We start from the raw sequence: 15,620 nt of genomic DNA, 5'->3' as shown, positions 1-15,620 counted from the left end.
CTTCAAATCAAGAGTGAACAGGCATCTTCTGGGCGAGCTCTCTCCATCGTAGGCCACGTCTTTGCCTTTGGCTAGTCTGTGGTCAAGAGTAAGCCCATTTATAAAAAAAAAAAAAATGTTTTAAAAACAACCGGAATTGAGTTGTCTTTAAAACTTGTGTTAAATATATATGAAAGTGCCAGTGTATATATCTCGATATCAGAGTTTACTTTATGTCTGTCAATATGCTACGTAACCGACGTATTTTTTAAGAATTTATCTACTAATCTTACTACGTCTCACTTTGGTTTTTTTCAGGTAATAATGCGTTTAACCATAATGGTTAATAACATGTAATGCTAAATCACCGCATGAAAAAAAAGTACCTACATATCATTTTGTAATATATGTAGGTATTTACCTAATCGAAATTGAGCCTAAGCGTCACTAAACATATTACCGCAGGCACATAAAAATTTTTTATTAATACAATTAGCCTTATATGAATTAAAAACTCAAAAAGATAAAGGCTAGCGAAAGCGCTCAGGTAACAGCACAATTATACTCACAGGGCTATGGACTCCATATTATAGGTATGTACCTACATAACTTACGTATTAATTATTCAAGGTTGACTAAAATATACCTATGCTATTTTCATTTTTAAATGCACCAAAAGTTTTGCAACCAAGCGAGCTTATTTTTAAGACCAGGTAACCCTTACTCATCTGTGTAAACAATTTGCGACGCTCAGTCCAATTTCCTCACTTAAAACAAGCCGACTAGAACAATAAAATGCCAACGTTGTAAACATACTGAATTGTTTACAATGGAACAAAATAGCATTACAGCACCTTAGGTGCCACTGTCGGTCTTTGCTATGCCGATGTACCTGGATTTGCTGATAAGAAACAAAAGAACAATGACCCTTTGAGCCAAATCCTAATCTGTAAGAGGTCTACTGATAAGGTCTGGTGAACTATGTAACCTTTCCTTGAAGGATACTTTTTACCACGCGAAGCTGTGTGGTTGTTTTTAGGAAGGTTTTGGAGGTCAAATGTGACCTGTGTTATCTGCTAGTCTTACAGTGTGCGTTCTATGAGAATAAGGAACAATACAATTATTGTTAAGAAAAAATACCATGTGGGTATAACTAACCTACCGTGTTGAGTAGGTTTCCTATGTGGCCTACATCTACCTCTATAGATATATTTTCGGAACTTTTGGACTTGGACGACACGCGAACTACGATCTCAGGAAAGTAGCTTTTGCCCGTGGCTTCGCTCGCGTTAGAAAGAGATAAAAAGTAGCCTATGTCGCTTTCCATCCCTTCAACTATCTCCACTTAAAAAATCACGACTATTCGTCGCTCCGTTTTGCCGTGAAGGACGGACAAACAAACAGACACACACATTTTCCCATATTTTATAATACATATTAGTATGGATTCAGCACACCAATCAAATATCACAATGTAGGTAATGAAATTCGCATGCGAGTTCTCTCACCGTGTAAATGGTCACTACCGGTTATAATTAGTGCGATACGAATTTTTTTTTTTCAATTAAATTTTAATTTCAATTTCAAGTACTTATACAAAACATAAGTTGTGCTACTTGTGCTATTTTTGGTCCGAAATCTTAGTCTCAACTCAACCAGATACGTGTCGTAGAAGTCGACTGTGGGATATGGGTTAAATTGTGGCGTAGGCGAGAGGCTGGCAACCTGTCACTGCAATGTCACAAATTCGTTTTTATTTTCAACCCCTTAGTTGCCAAGACTGGCACTGAAACTTGAGTAGTTTCATGTGCTCTGCCTACCCCTTCATGGGAATACAGGCGTGGTTATATGTATGTATGTATGTGTATATTTTGAGATATTGTAAAGAAGGAATTGGTTTTAGAAAAGACGTGTAAGATCCATGTATTTGCGGAATGCAGATATGCTTAGAAACCTTCATTGCCCACTTCAAAGCGACCGACAATCTTGATATTACAATGCATATCTAGTGTAGTACGATCGATACCATCGTTTAATTAAATTAATAGCATTACTAAAGCAAATTCCAGTCGATGGCGTAAGATGCGGTTAGCAAAGGTGACAACAGCCGTTATCTTGAAAACTCTTGAAGAAAAAGAGAGAAAAAAATATTGTGCTGTAAATTTAATCAGCTTTATTCATTCTGACTCAGAATGCATAATTTTCGCGAAACCCGAAAAATGGAACCTTCAAACATTGTTTTTCTTGTGTATTATGTAGATAGGTTTTACTCAATATATTTCAACAATGCAGATGGACAGGAACTACTTATCACATTCATAAAAAGTACAATATTTTTTTCGAAATATCGTTATTGTTTAGAAATAATTTACTAGGTACTGACATTTCATACTAGAACCATGACCTTGCAATATCTAAATAGTTGCTAATATTACAAGGTTATTTTTATTGTTAAACGGCATAAGTTACATGATGGTGTCCTACATATTGTTTAGAAAACATCACGCGGGAAGTATGAGTGAGAACATAAGCTTACGGCTCAAATTCAATACTTAAAACCCGTAACACACCCGGAACACCTAGCCGTAGTACTACGCCACCAAACACTTGAAAAATGTGACATTATCTAGGTAAAGGGACCTTATTGTCGATGGCACTTACGGCGTTATGAGTGATGTCCGTGCACAAATACGACGCCGCGGGACGTAAGCGCCATCGACAAGGTCCCTTTACCCAGATAACGTCGCAAATAAACTTTAATAGACCGTGCTCATAAACACTTGTTTTGATAATTCTACTGTTCTTCCGTACTGTACTGAGATTTTAATTTATGGAATAAAACAAGGACATCGCAATAATTTTGAACACGACTGAAAAGAAAATTTCCTGCCTCGCACAGTTACGAGTAAACTTTGGGAGTGAAAAGACATTTGGGGTTGTCGCAGCATGTATTCCTCTTCCACATCTCTCTATCGTCACAAAAGCAGAAATTTCTTTATTACATTTGCTATTTCTGATAATGATAACATAAAATATATGTACTAAAATCACGAAAATGTTGCCTCTGTCACTTCAATCAGGTAAGCTATCTATCGTACTTCATCTCCAAGTATAAAGTCAGCTAGTGCCAGCGTCTTTCCGAACTGATACGACTTTTCAAAACAGCGAACGTCCAACATAATGCAAATTACTTGTAATGAATAAATAAGTATAATAAACAAATATTGGGGACACCTTACAAAGATCAACTTAGCCCCAAACTAAGCAAAGCTCTATGGGTGCTAAGCGACGATAAAATAATATCTACTTTAATTTAGCTACCATGAGAGTAGGTTACTCAATATAAGTAACGAGAACGCCCTTAAACGGTTACTTACGAGAACCAAAAGTTACAGTATACATTTTCAGTGACATTCTCTCTATCAAGCAATTTTCATGGTAGCCAGTGGGTGCTGCTCATTGGCGACAGTGATTGCTTACCCTCGTATCGTCAGCTTCTTTAACTGCTTTATCATCCAAATGCAGTAAGCTTATAATTTTAAACTAAATACATAACAAAAACAAATATAATTGCAAAATATTAAATAAATATGACAAACAATTTTCATTCCTGCAACCTTGGACGTGGATTTGTTTTCTAAAGATAAAGTCAGTAATAAGATTATCCTCTCTAGAGTCAAGGTGACCGTCAAAACAGTGCATACTATACTGACTTTAAAATAGATACAGTAGGTTCAAATAAAGTCCATAAGGCCTTATAGACTTTTATCAACTATATTAAACTTTTGATGTGCGGAGCTGCAAAGCGGCGGAGAGGAGGATATTCATTCAGACGACATAAAATCCGTCAAAGTATATTTTTAGCTAAGTATTTAAATGACAATAATTACTATGTACATTTAAATACTTTACCGTGGATTATTTCTGCAGCATCTGAACCACGTTATAGATTCCGCGGCGGTAAGCGGAGGCAGCGGCATTTTAGGGTATGACGGCGTCTCGAATTCACTCCGCGTGGCGCTCGGGGTATGATGAAGGATTTTCCCTAGAATATGTTGCACGGTGGCAAATTGGCAACTCCTTAGAAACTTCAATGACCTGAGGACGGTACTCATGTTTGCAGAGTCGTTTAAATTTATCGGTAACAAACCACCGGTATCGGTACCATTTTCCATGAAGCGGGCTCTAGGTGGGTACCTATGCCGGTTTTACGCCGCCTTTTTCCGTGCAAGATTTTACGGTACTTACTACTTATTCTTCAATGTTTTACGCCTTTAACTTTTAGGTAGCTAAATTTAACAGGTACTGATAATGTCACATTGTCAAAATGATTCATACGATAAACAATACACCCACACATACATTATCAAAACATTATCCATTGTATATAAAGGTTCACAATACTCAGGTAGTCAAAGATATGATTTCAAAGTATTTGATAACAGATCAAAGTGCCGCCGAATGATAAGGTAGATCTAAAAGACCGACGCATTACAGTAGCCAGCGTGGAACTAGCGATTATGTTCGCGAAATGTTTTGATGTTACCGGTTTCTGATAGTGATGTGAACATGTGTGTTATTAAACTTATTAATGTGTCATTGAGTAGTGAAATAACCTTTTCAGTACATATGATGTATTTTATGATGTATTTTACGTTGGAAAGGTTCATACATTTTTCAACTCAACAAATCAAAAAAAAAATATGAGAGCCAAAGCCATAGGTATATTTTAATCAGCTAATAGCATACGTAGCGTTATAATCTACAGCCATAGCCTCCACGGGTATTAACCCATTAAATAACCACAATAAAAACAACAGCCCTGACAAGTCTATTGTGACAGTGTTATCGGTACGTCTATCAAACGTTATTAAAGTAAGTCATAAGATACAAGCGTTTAACGAGTTTTAACTTTTAAACTTTTTTTACCACCATCCACATAGTATAGTATTATACAACAGTGTACTGTTCTGTGGGCCACTGTACAACCATGTCAAAATAACAAGTTGTAAGAGATTTCTTACAATCTGACTTATAACGTCTCTGTGGCAGTTCTACAGTAGCCTAGGGTTCTAAATTGGTTGACTGTACTACGTACAGTGAGCTGGAAAAATGAATAGATTTTATTAATGAATTCATTCATAATAATTTCTTCGTAACTCACACATAGATAATGTTTCCTATGTAGCTACTATTAAACTTCTGTGATTCGCCCTTCGTGATTACACTATACTTTACATGTAGTAGCACGCGAATGTGCTGCCATCGTACACAATTTTAGAGTAACATTTTTAACAAAAAAATATCTCGCCTAAATTGGGGGTATTTCATACACGTTTTGTGTGGCGGCCATCGTGCACGTACTTTTCCTTTGTTAGTGAAATAATTGTGTTTTTACTAAGTTTAGTGTAGTGTTTTGTGTTTGCGGATAAAATGGGAAAACGCAAACATCGTGAGGAAGATGAGGAAGATTACTTGGAAAGAAAAATCCGAAGTCTCGAGAGGAAAAGATTGAAGATTCGTCGCAGGCGCCGTCATCGTAGTTATAGCCCTAGTACGTCCTCATATACAGATAATGAATATGAGTATGCGGACCAAGATATCGGTGAGCCCGATCCCTTGCTAGAGGATTCGCAATATGAAGGTAAGATTTTCAGTTATCTTCGTCTAATCATTTGATAGAATGTGTCCTATGTACATGCCAGCTTTGTTTTATTAAATAGATACATTGTGCAATGAGTATAGTCTGTAAGGCTATTACCGACCCTAATTTATACCTTCAGTTCAATCCGAGAGGTTGATCGCTGTGTAAAAGGGAAGCACATATATTCCTAGAGCATCAGTCCGTGAGGCTATGCCGGAATACTATAGGTAAAATACCTGGTTGCGGCAAATTGTCAATGCTATCAGTCTAGACTACAGTCCGCGAGACTGTAGCACGACTGCCTATGTCTAAGAACATTAATTACGTTAATTACAACGGCTTATATGTGTACTATATGTCGGTAGTTGAGTATTGTATATCCACCCTACATGATAAATAAACAGTCTTGAAGTCCATCTCGCGTATCATTCATATACCTAGACATGGCGCAGCCGGAAATTAATTAAATTGGTTAATTAACGCGAAAATAGTGCGAAAAGTAAACAAAATAATAATTAGCGGGACTTGGTGTTTAAAGTAAACAAACATGGAAACAGTGCTAACGCCTCCGTTACCATTTACTTACGATCAAAGTTTGTTGAACATTACTTCGGGCAGTTTAAGTGACAGTTGGAAAAAATGGAGTAAAGGATTTCAAATATATTTCGACGCGTGTGAACTTTCTAAAAAAACATCGGTCATACAAATAAATATATTGCTTCATATAGTGGGTGAACAGTGCAGGGAATTGTATGAACAACTAAATGTAAAGTGTACAACGGTAGAACAAGTGTTGGACGAATTTAAGAAATATTTTGAACAAAAGAAAAATCTGACGGTGGAGAGGCATCGATTTTTTACAAGAAATCAGGCAGAAAGTGAAACAATTGAACAATATGTGTTCGATTTAAGGAAATTGTCAACTTCATGTGAATTTGGAACTTTATGTGATTCCTTAATTAAGGATAGATTGATATGTGGAATCACGAGCAAAGCTATTCGAGAGAGATTATTACGCGAAGCCGACTTGACTTTAGAACAAGCTATGGAGATATGTCGAGCGGCCGTAGTATCCAAAGTGTATTCTGAAAATATCATTGAAGAATCGCGGGAGAAATCGGTACACAATATAACGGCAGGTGACAATAACGGCACATCACAAGTAAATAATAATGTGTGGCAAATATCACAACGAGGAAATTACGGTCGAGGACGTGGACGGTTCGCGGGGTCGCGCGGCGGCGGCGGCCGTGGCGCCGGGCGCGGTGGCGGCGCCTGGAGCGGGAGCAGCGCGGGCGGCTGGCGCGCGCGCCCGGCGGCCGGCCCGGCGCGGGCGGCGCCCGGCGCTGGCGCTGGAGACAGTGCTCGTGGTGCGATGGACAACGCGTATAATAAACATCGTATGTGTAACAAATGTGGCACAATGCATGGAAACTATGAGTGTCCTGCGTATGGAAAACGTTGTTTACGGTGCTCGCGTATGAATCACTTTTCGCGTGTGTGTGGTGTATATCAAATTGAAGAATCTGACCAGCAGGTAATATATTGCCTTAATAATGTGATAGATGAATGGTCCATTGTTTTAAATGTTAATAGTCATAATTTAAGGTTTAAACTTGATACGGGAGCTGAAGTTAATGTATTACCATTACGCTACTTATCTCAGATCGGTTTAAGCAAAGATAATTTGATGGTTACAACGTCACGCCTACACGGTTATTCAGGAAAAGACTTAGATGTTTTAGGCAAATGTTTTTTGAAAGTGGTTTATAAAGATAAAATATATTTTTTGGAATTTAAAGTGGTAGATGTGCCGTCCTCTCCCGTACTAGGCAAATATGATTGCAAGCTAATGAATTTAGTTAAAAGGATATTTGAAGTGAGCGAAACGGAGCAGAACTCTCCGTCGTTTATTTCAGAATATAAAGATGTATTTCAGGGTATAGGTTGTTTGCCTGGTACTTATAAAATTAGATTAAATAACGAATGTAAGCCTGTTGTGCACGCTCCAAGAAAAGTACCAATACCATTGCGAGAAAAATTGAAGGCAAAATTAGAAGAGATGGAGCGACAAGATATCATTGCAAAAGTTGAGGGCCCTACCGACTGGGTCAACAGTATGACTATAGTGAAAAAACCAAATGGAGACCTTAGGATATGCTTAGATCCAAAAGAATTGAATCAAGCTATAAAACGAGAACATTTTAGATTGCCTACGTTAGACGAAATAGTGTCAAATTTGTCGGGGGCTCAGTATTTTAGCACGCTAGACGCTACTAATGGTTTTTGGCAAGTGAAAATTGAAAATAGTGAGCTATGCACTTTTAATACGCCGTTTGGGAGATATAGGTTCCTACGTATGCCCTACGGAATATCGTCTGCTTGCGAGGTATTTCATCGCAAAATTTATGAGAATTTTGACGATATCGAAGGAGTTTGTATGTATGTAGACGACATTTTAGTGTTTGCAAAAACGAAATCGGAACATGATGAGAGGTTGAGACAGGTATTAGAGAGATGTCGTAAAATAAATTTAAAATTAAATTTTTCTAAGTGTAAGTTTGGTCTCGAAGAAATTAAATACTTAGGGCATAAAATAACAAAAAATGGTCTATACCCAGATGACAGTCATATCTCGGCTATTATTAATATGCCTAGGCCACAAAATAGCAAGGACGTTGAACGTTTGTTAGGACTAATAACGTACGTGGGTAATTTCATACCTAATCTTTCTGATAAAACAGAACCACTCAGAGAATTGTTGAGGAAAGATATAGAGTGGCATTGGAACGAGACACATGAAAATAGGTGGAACGTAATTAAAAAATGTTTGTCTGAAAAACCAGTGTTGCAATATTACAGTATGACTAAGCCCATAACACTTTCAGTTGATGCGAGTAAGAGTGGTCTAGGATGTGTTTTATTACAATCTGGTCTGCCAGTATGTTATGCTTCCAAAGCACTTACAAAAACGGAACAAAGATACGCACAAATAGAGAAAGAGTTATATGCATGCGTACACGCATGTGAAAAGTTTTATGGATATATTTATGGGCGCTCAGACATAACAATTGAAACTGACCATAAGCCCCTGTTGAGCATAATAAAAAAACCAATTGTGGATGCCCCGCCGAGGTTACAGCGCATGCTGTTAAGACTGCAACCTTACTCATTTAAGCTCGTTTACAAACCCGGCAAGCAGCTACATATCGCGGATGCGCTATCGCGTGCTTACGAGCCGGCCGCGGCCGAGTGCCGCGACCACAACGACCTGCAGGACGAACTCGCAGAGGCGGTGCACACCGTGTGTGCATATAACGAATTAACCGATACGCACTATTTAACACTACAAAGAGAAACAGACATGGATAGTGAAATGCAGCTGTTAAGAAAATATATTAGAAGAGGATGGCCGGAAGAGAAAAAAGACGTAGATGATGTTGTGAAACCATACTGGCAATACAGAGAAGATTTAACAGAAGGAAATGGTTTATTATGGAAAGGATGTCGAATAATTATACCTAAAAAGTTACGCGGTGACATGCTTCAAAAAATACATTATGCGCATTTTGGTCTCGAGAAGTGTTTATTAAGAGCAAGAGAGTTATTGTTTTGGCCTGAAATAAATAGCCAATTAAAAAACTTTATATCTAATTGCCAAGCGTGTTTAACATATAGAAAAAACAATACAAAAGAAAAACTAATTCCGCATGAGGTACCAAAGAGACCATGGTCTAAAGTAGGTATTGATCTTTTTCATATCCATCGGAAAGATTATTTACTGACTGTCGATTACTATACTAAATATGTGGAGGTACGTGAATTGAGTAGCACACTCTCTCGTGCGATCATAGATGAGTTAAAATGTATATTTAATAGTCATGGCATACCCGAGATAGTTATGTCTGACGGAGGACCGCAATTTACTTCTCGCGAATTTAATAATTTTGCAAAAGATTGGCAATTTAATCACGTACGTTCCTCCCCCACTACGCCCAGTCAAATGGTCAATCTGAACGTAGTATACAGGTAGTAAAGAATATTATTAAAAAATGCACGTATACGTCGACGGATTTTCGCCTAGCATTGCTAGAATATCTTAATACACCTATCAGTGAATATTTACCCTCACCGGCAGAGTTACTTCAAAATAGAAAGTTGCGAAGCATTTACCTCTACGGGAAACTGTCCTAGACGAGACAGTTAACCATAACGTTAGGAACAGATTAATTGACCGGCAGAATGTTTTTAAACGGTATTACGACATAAACGCAAAAACCTTATCTCCTCTAAAAGTAGGGCAAAAAGTAAAGGTAAGGCATAACAATAACAGTATTTGGATGAACGGCACGATTAGTAATATTTTAAGAAATCGATCATATCAAATATTAATGACAAATGGTAGTAAAATAATTAGGAATAGACGTCACATAATAGCGGACTCCCCACACCGGCCAGGTGCGGATCGGGAATGTAGTTTCGACCTTGATCACATGCTCCCGAGGCAAATGCAATCCTCATCAACTTCAGCTCCCAGTTCAAATGATGTTAGTGTAAATACAAACCAAACTAATGCTTATGTAACTCGTTCTGGCAGGACAGTGATACCACCTAATAGGTGGGGCGATTGGAGTACATAGCTGGAATTCAAGTACCTACCTACTGCCTGTTGGATAACCTTTGCCTATACATATTATATAAAAAAGAGAATGTTCAGTTTTAATGTAATAGCGGTATAATTAAAGTCTATTATAGTATAGGTAAACATTGAATATATTAAATAATATACCCTATTAGTTGTAAATTATTAAAACACATTTAGTATTGTAAAAACAAAATTGCATTGTAAAGTATTCAGTATGTTATCAATGTACCTAATAACTATAAGCATGAAAAAAGTGTATCATAAATAAATAAAAATAATTGTTAATTATAATGATTGTCAAGTAATTTATAGTTAAAATTCTAAAAAATAAGCAGTTACTTATCTAAAACCAGTTTATAATAATGAATAAAATTGTATACTACCTTTTCCTTTACAATCTATGAATGAATTTGCATAGGTTTGTTTAAAGTACTAGGTTAGTGGAATTAAGGCTTTGCATGTATATTTCAACATTAATAATATTATGCATGTACTATTATGCATACTTTTTTTTTATATTTTTGTTTTAAAGAAGGAAGATGTCGGTAGTTGAGTATTGTATATCCACCCTACATGATAAATAAACAGTCTTGAAGTCCATCTCGCGTATCATTCATATACCTAGACACTATACGTAGGTATATAGATATGTAGATACGTATGTAGATACGTACGTAGTTATAGTATAACATCCAACATCGAGGAAGTAGGCGGTAGAAACACTACCTATTACCCTACCAAATGGGCAATTCACAAAGATCACCGAGCCGCTTATGATGTCTGACCAGTATAAGCGTTGGTCTCTGATTGAAAACATTATGTCTAGAGATAAGGGTCAAAGATAATGGACACTTATTTTTTGTTGCTGAAATTAGAGCAGCATTGTGAAGGGTATTTGACCGTATTGTTACAGAATCCCCATTGACCAACAATACTGTATACGACTTAACCGATGATGAGGTCGGTGCTTCAACGTCGGGTGCGCTGCCTGCTGCTGGCGGGCTGCGATCGGTGGTCATACAGAATAGAAGCGCCGCCGGGCCCCGCGCGGTGGACGCGCCGGCCCCCGCGCCCCCTCCCGCACCCGCCGCCGCCGCCGCGCCGGCGTGCGCGCCCGCGGCCGCGACCACCACGCCGGCTGCGCCCGCTCCCGCGCCTACATCCGCAGCTACCACCACACAGGTGACCGGTGAACAAATTGGTTTACAAGAATCTACGCCGATTGTGACCGCGCTTGATCCCGGTTTATTATGTTTGTTGGGCGATGAGCCCGTAAAAGAAGAAACATTTGGTCCTTGCATTCACGACGATATCTCGACGAGATGGTCCGACATTCTAGTTAATGGTATGAAGGACGATATTAAGAATGATATTCTAAAACGTTACGAAATACCAGAAAATTTTAAATTAGCGCAAGCTCCTATACTCAATCCCGAGATTAAGGTGGCGTATAATGATAATGTTTTAAAACGGGATAATATTCTAAGTGACAAACAAAAGTTGCTCTCGACTATTATAACAGGAGTTGCCAATACATTGTCGAATATCTTGACAACAGATTCAACTTTAGACAACAACAAACAGGGGATCATAAAGTCACTGAGCGATACAGGTAGACTATTATGTCACTTACATTTTTCAGAGACTCAGAGCAGGCGTAATTTCTTGGTGCCTAGTTTAAATAAGGAGATCAAGGATAATATTAAGGACTTAAAGCGCGATAGTTTGCTTTTTGGTAAAGAATTACAAGAAAGTCTGAAGTCAATAAAAGCAATGACTAAAACCGGAGACGAGTATGAACGAGGAAGTCAAAAAACTTATTAGTGCTGGTGCCATACAAGAATGTGATCCGCGTCAGGATCAATTCTTGTCCAGTATTTTTCTTATTAAAAAGAGTAATGGAAAAAATAGATTCATTCTAAATTTAAAATCATTGAATAAGTTTATATGTACCCCGCACTTCAAACTCGAAGATTATAGGACAGCAATGAGACTTTTATCAAAAAACGCTTACATGTGTTCAATAGATTTGAAAGACGCCTATTTTGCGATAAATATTGATCCTGATTACAGAAAATATTTACGATTTCTTTGGAAAAATAAAACATACGAATTCTTGGTATGTCCATTCGGCCTAAATATTGCTCCGTACATATTCACGAAGTTAATGCGTCCTGTTGTGCAGTTTTTGCGCAATCAAGGTTTTTTATCAGTCGTTTACTTAGACGACTTGTTACTCTTCGGTGACACGTATTCTAACTGCTTACATAACTTTAATGTAACGAAAGACTTGTTAGAATCATTAGGATTTACAATAAATGTTGATAAATCAATAGGTACACCAAGTCGAACGGCAAATTTTCTTGGGTTTAGTTTCAATTCTGCAAATTTGACAATTGCCATGCGAAAAACGAGAGAGGATTAAAGACGAACTTTTATACTTTAAATCCATTCGAAGATGTAAACTTCGTAATTTCGCACACTTGATAGGATTATTAGTTTCTGTTTGTCCGGCAGTACCATACGGCTGGTTGTATACTAAGAGATTGGAAAGAATCAAATTTCTTTATTTAAGTAAAAATGATGACTATGATCAATACATTAGCATTCCGGGTAGCTTAGATGATGATCTAGATTGGTGGATATATAATATAGAAACATGTAGTAATCCGATCAAGACAGGAAATTATCAATTAGAGATATTTTCTGATGCGTCGCTAACAGGCTGGGGAGCAAGTTGCTCAGATATGACAGCCAGTGGTCAGTGGTCCAGTCATGAGCTTGGGCAACACATTAATTGTCTAGAGTTAACTGCCGCGTTTTTTGGTTTAAAAATATTTGCTAAAGATTACAAAAATTGTGAGATTTTGCTAAGGATAGACAATACCACTGCGATTTCATATATCAATCACATGGGTGGTGTTCGATTCCCACATCTGAGTGAATTAAGCCGACAGATATGGCAATGGTGCGAGGAACGCGATATACATATATTTGCTTCGTACGTTCGTTCAGAAAACAACGATATAGCAGATGCAGAATCACGCCGGAAACATGCAGACATTGAGTGGGAGCTAGCCGACAGTGCCTTTCGGAAAATTTGTAATTTTTTAAACAAAAGTCCAGAGATTGACCTCTTTGCGAGTCGAATAAACAAAAAATGTACTAGATTTGTTTCGTGGCATCGTGATCCTGACGCGTACAATATCGACGCGTTTACCATATCTTGGTCGTCGTATTTCTTTTACGCCTTTCCACCATTTTGTCTAATACTTAGGATGTTGCAAAAGATAAGATAAAGCGGAGGGCATTGTTGTTGTGCCACTATGGCCTACACAACCCTGGTTTCCTCTTTTTGAGAGATTATTGATTTCTGAACGAATAGAACTCCCACCTAAACCAAATTTATTGTCCTCCCCTTACAGTGTCGAACACAAGCTGCACAGGAGCCTTACCCTGGTTGCCGGAGTGTTGTCCGGGCGGCGTTCATGAGGCAAGGCACTCCTGCAGAAGCGGCAGACATCATGCTAGCGTCACTTACAGAAACCACACTTAAGCAATATAATTGTTATTTAAAGAAATGGTATATATTTTGTAAGGAAAAATGTTATGATATTTTTGATGTCGGCGTAGCAGAAGTATTAGATTATTTCACATTACTTTTTAATCAAGGTTGTCAATTTGGATCAATTAATACTGCGAAAGCAGTTTTGTCATTAATATTGAATAATAATGTTATAAATAATCCAACTGTGAAACGTTTTATGACGGGAGTATACAAACTGCGGTCTCCAAATCCACGATATGATTTTACTTGGGACCCTTCAATCGTTCTTAATCATTTAAGTTGTTGGTATCCAAATGAAAGCCTTTCTTACGAGCATCTTTCTAGGAAGTTAATAACTATTTTGGCATTAGTTACGGCACACCGTGTGCAAACCTTATCGTTAATCAAGCTAAGTAATATTCATAAATGTAATAAGAAATATATTATTAACATTACAGATAAGATTAAGACATCCGCAGTTAATCGCATTCAGCCAAAACTGATTCTGCCTTATTTCGATGAAAATCAGTCAATTTGTCCTGCAAGGACTTTAGAACGTTATTTGGTTGTCTCATCTACCAATCGCCCAAGCGATTGTGATTTTCTTTTTACAAGTTTTAAAAAACCATTTAGAAAAGTGTGTTCACAGACCTTGAGTCGATGGATCAAAACCACTTTGCTCGAGAGTGGTATTGATACATCGATCTTCAAATCGCATAGTACGAGACACGCAAGTACGTCAGCAGCCAACCGGCTCGGGGTTAATATAGAACTGATTAAGAAGACCGCCGGTTGGTCAGATAATTCCTTGACGTTCGCTAGGTTCTATAATAGAGATGTTCTGGCGGACTCGTCCGAAGTATTTGCTCGTACAATATTACATGGTAATAATAATTGAAGTGTCTGTTGATTACAGTTAAACTGACGTAAACGTTTGTTTTATTTATATTTTTCAAACATACATGTTTCATTTAATCTGCTATTTCGTGTAACTCTAAACATCTACATGTAAAGTATAGTGTAATCACGAAGGGCGAATCACAGAAGTTTAATAGATAATCAAACGAACTTACCTGTAAGTGATGTTCGATGACTATTAAACGATGTGATTCGCCCGAGTGATTACAACCCTCCCTGACCCGAACTGGTCAAGCTCCAGATTCTACCCAATTGGTCACGAAATAGCACACGTATTTGATGGCCTTTTTTATAAGAAACGTGTATGAAATACCCCCAATTTAGGCGAGATATTTTTTTGTTAAAAATGTTACTCTAAAAGTGTATACGATGGCAGCACATTCGCGTGCTACTACATGTAAAGTATAGTGTAATCACTCGGGCGAATCACATCGTTTAATAGTCATCGAACATCACTTACAGGTAAGTTCGTTTGATTATCTATTATGCTTTACTAGCGAGATGGCATACGAATCATACGATGCCGATGGATGGTTACGCAGACGTTAATAGAGAAGATTTTCGTTGACACTCACTGATACGTGTATGGTCAATCATCCTGGATTCACACCGCGGTTAGTACTTGTGCCGTAGCCGAATGGCATTTCTGCGACGCGAAACGAAAACGAAACGCCTCGAAAGGTAGTCAGTGTGCGTAGCCGACTGCACAAACGCTCACGAAACGCTCACGATAATATCTCTTTCGTAGCTATCTATCTCTATCGGTCTTGCGTATTGGTGTTTCGCGTCGCAGAAATGCCATTCGGCTACGGGGCCTGTCTCTGTCACGCCAATACGCAATAGCGATAGAGATAGATATCTACGAGCGTTTCGTTTCGTGAGCGTTT

General features: G+C 38.0%; 1 protein-coding gene across 1 annotated transcript; it reads left to right on the top strand.

The window, feature by feature from the left end:
* The first annotated feature begins 5,178 nt into the window (after positions 1 to 5,178).
* Positions 5,179 to 14,745, top strand: LOC125231328. Its single transcript, XM_048136768.1, has 3 exons — positions 5,179 to 5,623; positions 11,182 to 11,880; positions 14,732 to 14,745. The coding sequence occupies exons 1-3, from the start codon at positions 5,413 to 5,415 to the stop codon at positions 14,743 to 14,745; spliced, it is 924 nt and encodes a 307-aa protein (XP_047992725.1). The 5' UTR covers positions 5,179 to 5,412.
* The last annotated feature ends 875 nt before the right edge of the window (positions 14,746 to 15,620 follow it).

The sequence above is a fragment of the Leguminivora glycinivorella genome, chromosome 11, assembly GCF_023078275.1.
Source record: "Leguminivora glycinivorella isolate SPB_JAAS2020 chromosome 11, LegGlyc_1.1, whole genome shotgun sequence".
Taxonomy (NCBI): Eukaryota; Metazoa; Arthropoda; class Insecta; order Lepidoptera; family Tortricidae; genus Leguminivora; species Leguminivora glycinivorella.
This window is presented reverse-complemented; position numbering and strand designations above follow the sequence as displayed.